Source organism: Populus euphratica, unplaced genomic scaffold, assembly GCF_000495115.2.
Source record: "Populus euphratica unplaced genomic scaffold, PopEup_1.0 scaffold682.1, whole genome shotgun sequence".
NCBI lineage: Eukaryota > Viridiplantae > Streptophyta > Magnoliopsida > Malpighiales > Salicaceae > Populus > Populus euphratica.
The window spans coordinates 114,090-122,617 of record NW_011500559.1 but is presented as its reverse complement, the minus strand read 5'-3'; the positions used below and the strand labels follow the sequence as shown (position 1 = coordinate 122,617).

At 33.0% G+C, this 8,528-nt stretch overlaps 1 protein-coding gene across 6 annotated transcripts in view; it reads right to left on the bottom strand.

Moving 5' to 3' along the window:
- Positions 1-2,988: 2,988 nt before the first annotated feature.
- LOC105115386 (PAP/OAS1 substrate-binding domain superfamily) overlaps positions 2,989-8,528 on the bottom strand; it is a 9,622-nt gene continuing 4,082 nt past the window's right edge. For all 6 annotated transcript variants that reach the window (XM_011012252.1, XM_011012253.1, XM_011012256.1 and 3 more), the window contains 8 exons: positions 8,283-8,462; positions 6,135-6,227; positions 5,359-5,541; positions 5,186-5,285; positions 4,929-5,111; positions 3,908-4,413; positions 3,322-3,824; positions 2,989-3,237 (listed from right to left, as the gene is read on the bottom strand). In XM_011012252.1, the coding sequence (XP_011010554.1) occupies positions 3,183-3,237; positions 3,322-3,824; positions 3,908-4,413; positions 4,929-5,111; positions 5,186-5,285; positions 5,359-5,541; positions 6,135-6,227; positions 8,283-8,462 (1,803 nt within the window). In that variant the 3' untranslated portion in view covers positions 2,989-3,182. The remainder of the gene's footprint in view (positions 3,238-3,321; positions 3,825-3,907; positions 4,414-4,928; positions 5,112-5,185; positions 5,286-5,358; positions 5,542-6,134; positions 6,228-8,282; positions 8,463-8,528) is intronic.

Here is an 8,528-nt window from a genome sequence, read left to right as displayed (position 1 = left end):
TGCAAGAAACGGACGTTCTAAAATAACAGCAATTAAATTACATGCTTTAATAGTTTATGTATCGAGGACAATAAAATTCACAGGATAAATGAATTTATCAACTTATACTAACACATCTTTAACTATTCCTCTATGCACTTTTACAAATCTATTAGCAAGTAACAGAGTTATAGAAGTTGGTTTTAACTCACCTAGATTGAGACTTTAAAAGACTAAATATGGAAGTAAATTCACACTAGTTTTGAGATCAAGTAAAGCTCTTTCAATTTTATGTTCTCCAATAAAGCTTGAAATTGTAGTGCAACCAGGGTCTTTATATTTCAAAGTATTATTGTTCTGAAGAATGACACTTACTTGTTCGACTAAAAAGGTTTTCTTTTTCACATTTAGTTTTCTCTACACAAATCTTTCAAAAATTTAGCATACTACAAATTAAAGATATCTTATATTATTAGATATATTATTATAAAACATACTTTAGTTAAGGAGTTATTGATACTTCAAATGCAAAATGATCATATAAAATCTTGATAAAAATATACTTTTAAGTACTCATCAATGGTTTAGTTTGAAATTGAAAATGTTCGTGGTTAATACATTGATTTTATGATGCAAAACCACCTCTTTAATTCTTCTATCTCAAGGTAGGATAATCCTTCCATCCAAGATTGTATGTATTAAAATAGAGATCATACCTGTGTTGTGGATATGAGATCATTCCTATAACACTAATTTGATTTGTAGAGCCATTTTAAAGAGTTGGGCAAGAATTGGTAGCATGTCCTTGCATTATATAAATTTCACAAGTCATAACTTCCTTAGAGTTACCGATCATCAAAGTACCAAAGAGGTAAGAGTATCTAATCTTTTCTTAAAATTAAGAATTTACCTCATTAACATGTTCAATGAGTGTGTTAATTCTTGTGCCAAATTATTGAGTTTTGGCAGCTATAATGGATATCAATTGTTTAGTAAATTGAGTGTTTTGTCTGCTAAAGCTCTTCCACTAGTTACATATATCATGCTCCTATCTTGGGAATTTGATGTTGAAGGCAGCTAGCATATAATTTCTTAAACTTTTTATAATACTTATATAAAGATTCCCTATTCATTTTTTTTATTCCACAAATTTCTTTTCTTATACTTCCAACCCTAAATACTGGAGAGTATTTTTAAGCAAATATCTTTGCATCTCTTCCTATAAGGTCATAGATCTAAGGGGCAAGCAATACAACCAATTTTTTTGTCAATTTCTTCAAAGAGAAAGGAAAGGCTTTCAACTTGATTTGTTCCTCTATAACCCCAATAGATTTCATACTTAAGCAAACAACGTGAAATTCCTTAGGATGCTTATATGGATCACCACCTACAAAGCCATGGAAAGAAGAAAGTAAATGAATTTGTGAAAATGATTATTAGTTCAAGTTAAAGCAATAAGCTCTTTAAAAGTGCAAAGATGTTGGATAATTGTGTCGGTGTGCTTGTTAATAGAATTTGTTGGTGGTACTTATTCAAAAATATAAAGTATGAAGTTTTCCCGCTGATTCAAGTTCTCATCTAACTCACTTATCAAAAGATATGTACTTGGTGATGCAAAAGTTATATGTGGAACAAACCTGATGTAATCTCTCATAACTTTTTAACTTATCATATTTTCTTAATCGAATAATTATCTTGGAGATCTATTTAGTACCTTTACCCTTTGCTTTGTAATAATTCTCTAACTTTTCATCATTGATTTTCTTTCTTTTTCAAAATCGAAGTTGGACTTATAACCTATAATAGTAAGCTAAAACAAAAAACAAAAACAAAAGCTTAATTCAAGTAAAATATAATTAATATCCTCAATAAATACTAAAAATTTGACAAGTGTTGAAATGATACAAATTTAAACCTTGATGATTTGTAGTATAAAAAAATAAAAGTATTATCCTATATAGATATAAATGTTATGTTTTGCATTGCTTGGTATTATGACTTGTTTATAAATGTTAAAAATGACTAAATGATATTTTATTAAATGAAATTATTATGCTTTAAAAGTATAAAATAACTAACAAATACATTTTAGTAATGGTTTGTGACTTCTTAAATTTATATAATATATGAATATTTTCTTATAAAAATCATTCTTTAGTTAAAAGAAAGCATATAAAGGATCTATCATATATATTTATCATTTAAATAAACTCAATTATATATAAAAAAAAATATAAAATAAAACTACGTAAAATAATAGCATCTTTGATCTGTATATTTTTTTTTAAAAAAAAAGATTAATGTAGAAAGTTGACATTTTAATTAAAAAAAAAAACCAACACTAGATAATTGTGTTTTTTATTTATTAGAAGACATTTTTTTTAAAAAAAAAAAAAAGAGGTGACACCACTATTTGGTTTCAAAGAAAAACATGTATTAACAAACAAATAATACTAAAAAAACATTTAATGCTAATAAAAATGTAACTCATATAATCACCCAAATAAAAGATTTATAAAGTGTATGAAAATATATTAAAATATTATAGTAATTATTTTTCAAAATATTTTTTATTTAAAAATATATTAAAATAAAAAACTTATATTATCTAAATAAATAATACTAAAAAAAAACTTAGGATAATAAAAATGTGACTAGTCACGTAATCACCCAAAAAAAGTAAAATTTAAGTATTTAAAAATATCATATCAATTATTTTTCAAAGTATTTTTTTTAAAAAAATATATTAAAATAATATTTTTTATTTTTAAAAAATTAATTTTAATACCAATACATCAAAACAATTTAAAAACACAAAAAAATAAAAATTATTTTTTTTCAAATTTTTTTTTTAAAACACAGTTCTTATAAACTCCTCACTAAATACCCACTTACAGTTGACAAAGCTTTAGTGAGGATGAGAGCATGTAAAAGAACCTTTTTTCAGACAGAAAGTTCCTGTAAAATACCGAGGTGGAAGGGATGAGAAACCCATCCAAGGGCCATCCTAAACAAAAATGCTTCCTTTATTAGGTTTTGACAGCAGGAAAATAAATACACAAATAAAATTGTTTTTCTAGCCTTCCCTAAGGCAGGGTTATTTCTGTGTACGCAAAGATCTATGTCAGGTTTGGTATCAACATTTTTGTTGAACTGTAGTTCCACTCTTTTACTTAAATCTCTACCTGTAAGTGCACTGGCAATCAGAGAGGGGGGGAATCTATATCATTCTTCAGCTGGTTCTGTTGTTTGCAAACCCTGTCGTGCACCAAACAGCAACAATAAAGTTCAGAGAGAATCTATATCGTCATCAAAACCTCGATGTAAAAGAAAATACCATACATTTTCTCAGGACTCTCAAAGAACCCTCGTTGCTTCTGCATTTCTGTTCTGAGGACAACTGGCATTTCATCCTTAGTGGTTGAAACTCCTGGATCTGCTTGCTTCTTCACCACTGATGAAGGCAGTCCTTGCAGTGATGGTGAACTCTGGAAGGATCCAAACTGAATATTCCCTAAGGTGGAAGAACGATCCTTGGCCTGGCATGCCTCTGCGATGTTTTGAGAAGACTGATGGATTTCTGATGACATGGATTTCTTACTGCTAGGAAGAAGTGGGAATTGATCTAGTGAAAGATCAAGGCAGCTGCCATACTCACTCTTCTGTGTCTCTGCAGAGAATTGATCCGGTGGAATATTAAGGCAGTTACCATTCCCACTCTTCTCCATCTTTGGGGACTCTTCAGCCCGATCTGTCATCTGAGGTGATTGCGACAATGGTCTATGTGTTGAATCTGGATTGCTTGTCATCACCCATAATAGCAAATCTTTGTAACGATTATGGCACTGCAAAATTCAAGTATCTTTATTCAGTAACCAACCGATCATTTGGTCATATTTACAAGAAAAACAGCAGAATACAGATATACCATGTCTGGGATGTATGTGCCTGTTCCTCTTGACTTCCTTCTTCTATCAATACTAGAAGCAGCATCTTGTAGTTGTGAGGCAAAAGGGTGACATTGTGGCCATGGTAAAAACACATCTGTGCCTCTTTGAGAAAAAACATTCTGCTTGCTTTGCAGCAACTGGGGCGGCACATCCCTAGCACTTTTCTGCTTGATTTGTGAAGGTGGTGATGGAGGACCGGGCAGAGGAGGTACTGGCAGTGCATAATTGTGATACCACTGGCCATATAGTAGACCACTGTAATATTTGTCATAATCTCCACTGAGATCAGCCGCCTCAGATCTTCCAGTACCAAATGCAGGGATAGGAACATCTGCATCTGGCCTTTGACCCTTGCCATTTCTGTCCAAAGTGTTCATGAAGAACTTCTCAAGTCCAGTACCCATTGCTTCTCCTGGCAGTGCAATTATTTCTGCAAGCCTTTGAACCCCATAAGATAGGGCGCCTCTTATTCGATGAAAATTGCCTAGTAAAAAATAGATGAATCATCATCAGCTCATTATTTAGAATTCCAGTAATTACTCCAGGGACAGTGTCTACACCTCCTAACATGCAAACAAATTCATAAATTAATTCCAACACTTTGGTGCATATAAATATAGCAAATAATATAATTCCAAGAATATGCTTGAATCTAATATTATTAAGCTTAACAATGGGAAAAATGTAATAGAGCACGACACTTTCTTACTACCCCTAGCATGGACATTAACATTCCAACATTCATTGCGCAACAAAATTATTTTTATCTCATGACTGCAAACTACGAACCAGTTGTCTATTTTAAAATTTAATATGTGAAATACCATCCAATTCATGGTACCAATAACTCCTTTATGTACCATTGCAAGTCCCCATGGAGTAAAGAAAAAAATCCCAAAATCAGAGCCTCCAAAATTTACAGATACCATATTCAAGCCCTTAAGCTCATTTTCTAAAACAATATCCAGAAACAGCTGCTTTGTATATTGTTAAATGTACCTTTGTTAACACTACGTCCTAAGTTGTTGCTGTTCTTAAGAGGATCCACTATGTTGAGATGCTTAGTAGGAAATTCAGGGGCACCATTCTCAAGTTCTTTCATCAGAAATGCAAACATGTCCCTACAGTTCCTCAGAAACTCCTGACTGAGAAGTAACTCATTCCCATTGTTATTTATTGACTCTGTCAATGAAAAAAGGGTCTTGAGTAATCAAGTAAAAAAATGGGATGCTATCCAAACACATTTAAATGCTCACCCATTTGTGGGAAGGATGATATGAGAATGGGGCCATTTATACTGACACAATAGTTGTCCCAATCAAAGGTGCTATAATAGTCCAAAAATTTGTAGAGGACCTGTACACATAAAATTAAGTTAGCTAACTTATGAATAATGCAAAAAGGAATTGCTGAAATGAAAAATACTCACTGCTAAAGGACCGGATAGAGATGAATGGAAATTATTAATGACATTCAAAACCAATATTTGTAATGCATATGTTGAGATCAAGCCATGGTGTGCACCAAGAATTCGGCTCTCATAAAAACACCATGCTTTGATCAAGATAATGCTGCGCTTGAAAAGATGATCTCGACCAATAACTTGGTCAACCTGAGAAACAATTAGCATCAGAGAAGTCAGATATGTTTTTGGATTCTCATTTAAATTTATGACTAAATTCAAATATGTAGAGAGAGAGAGAGAGAGAGAGAGAGAGATGTCTCACATGGTGAACGAGCAAAAATCCCCCCCCTCCCCCAACACACACACAAAGAACAATCTAATTTTAAAAGCTCACCCATCGAATTAGTTAATAAAAGCTTAGGAAAAAATTAAAGAAGAATGAAATGGTAGTTTTACAGAAATGTTGAAGATTTCTTATGCCAATAAAGAAAAAAATATAGGAACAAAAAGGAATGTGGATAATGGAAAAGGAAAGATCCAAATATACCAACCAGATGATAATACTAAGAACTGAAAAGTAGAAAGAACTACAAAAAGAAACAAGAATCAAAAGAGAACTATCACAAGCGGAGCATCTATCTTCACAGGAATCTCAACCCCGTCAAAATAAAGGAAAATGTTATATAATTGAGGTAGACTTCACATAATGGACCCGCATTTAGGTTACACATGCCAGTATATTTATAGAAGATAGCAAGTTGCTCAGCATTCTGAGACTGAGGTATAATGTAGGATCATACCTGCTCTAAAAAGCATAATGCGAAGGGTCCTCCCATTTGATTGAAAGAGATGTCAACGGCAATGTTCTTTACAGAACATTTTATGACCTTAACCTGCCATCCAAATTCCCAGCAGCATTGAGGCAACATACACAAGAAAATAGCTCCGTTTCGATTCAGAAAATTGTTAAAATACTCTTGATTTGTGATTAAAGGAGGACAATAGAGAAGACGGTCATTATCAAAAAATGATAGTTGAAGTAATGAGCTAAGTTTTTATTCGCACAAATAAAAAAGAAGAATTAGAAACAGTTTCTACTTGTATAAATCAAATGGAGCATTGCCAAAAAAGGATTCATAGCCAAAAAAGCAAAAAACCATGACAAGTGCAAGTTATCTGCAGCAGCAAAAAGTTTTTATCTGAGAGTGAAACTATTGCATGAAATAGAGCCTTCAGTTGATTGAAACATGTGAAGTGTAGCACTTAAAGTGAAACAATGTGCAAAACGCATACTCATTGGATTATAATGGCGGATGTAACATGTTCATGCAGATCATTAAAAGTCATTTCAAAATCATAGAATTAGATAATCGAGTTCCATAACTTGTTTTCTAATGCATGCAATCAAAAGATAAGACTGTTGTGTTTTATTTTGGAATAGTTGCTTCCCTCAAATTAATGTTCCAAATTGAAAACACTCCATATTTTGGAACAGGATTTCACATTGAAAATATCTAGGAGTGAAAGGATTTATCGTAGCTCTGATTTTGACCCAACTTAATACAGAACTCACATTTCAATCAGATACACTATTGAGAAGCTCTTCTACAAGTATTTGATGACGGGTTAAAACCTAGTCACAGAGAAACCTCCAAATTGTGTCATGTTTCCGGCAAACTTCAATAAGAATGCTAACAAAGTTGTAATGGAAGAAGTTTCCTCTTCTGAATGAATGAATGACCAGTAGTTCCCTATCAGTACTAGCTGCAAGACTAAGAAGCTGCCAACATCGACTGCAATTGTTTTGTTACACTTACAAGAAATTATATAGTAGCCAGAACCTTGAAACTACATCATAACCAGAGTCCAAAATCAGGCTATAATGAATTCTTTCTTATTTTACCAGCTACCAAATTAGGAATCAGATTGAGAAATTTGATCTTGAACATGTTGAGTGAACACGGCTTACAGAGTTCCAGTTTTCTCATTGACTTCTACCAACTCTTTGACAAGCAAAAAAAGGATGGTTATAAATTCACCTACTATCCCCTAGGTTTTTGACAAATTTTTTCCTTCCGTTGCATCTGTGAAATTGAATGAGGCGCCACTCATCTCCTTCTGACATATGGAATGATTCAAGAAAATTGGGATGAACAGGGTGTGGAGGGTAACGGTGCCAATAGTGGTTGTATTATGGTTAATGTTGGCAGAAAGCAGGCTGTATAATTGCCAAATTCAAGAGATATGGTTTTCAGATGTTTGCTTGGGAAGGTCACAGCCTCGGATCATTATACACAGGGATCATTTAACATCTACTCCTAAAACTCAATGCAATATGTTGCACACATGAGCATGCACACACAGAATACATGTGGGTGAGTATGTGCTGGTAAATTTATTATGAATAAATCAGTTGTCAGTTAAATTTTCCACGGATGCAAGGAAGATTTTAGAGACTTAGCCAATGACAAAAATAATAATAATTGCATGTACAAAATTCCAAAACAAGAAAGCACATTATGCTTGGTTTACATGATCTTGGAAAGAGTAAATAAGATCTCTTTAGTAAGTGTTCCAAGATGTATTGGACATTATTACATGGGCATCTTGTCAATAAATGATGAATAAGATTGCACTGCGGTCTTCGGTGTAGAGAAGCATACTATAAATCATAGCCCATATTCTTGGAGTACCTAGAAGTAATTGGAAGTAAAGTATTGTGAAGAGAGAATTGATCAAGCACCTAAATACATGCAGTCATAGTCAACAGTATCAGCTAGCAAGTACATCATCAAACTCATTGTTGTACACGATGGTTAGAGAGACACTAAAAGACAACTTAAATAATGTGCTGAAGGATAAGTTTATTGTCCGCGTACCACATTAATATTTGACTAGAGCACAAAGTCATCACTTTTAAAGAAGGATTGGAGTTGGAAAAAATTAACCTGAGCTTGAATATACTGGACATCATTTACTTGGAACCCCTGGTCCTGCTCTTCACATTGGAGGAGAGTGAAGACATTCCTGGCCAAATCTTCCTCCATGCTTTGATGGCTGAGGATCATGAGGTCAATATCTCCATCTGGAAGATAGGTTTTCAGTGGGACCGAACCAAATGGAAAGACCTGTAAAAATAGAATGCCGATGCACAGTAAGTTGATGTTAATGTAACCTCAGGGAAGACCCCCCAA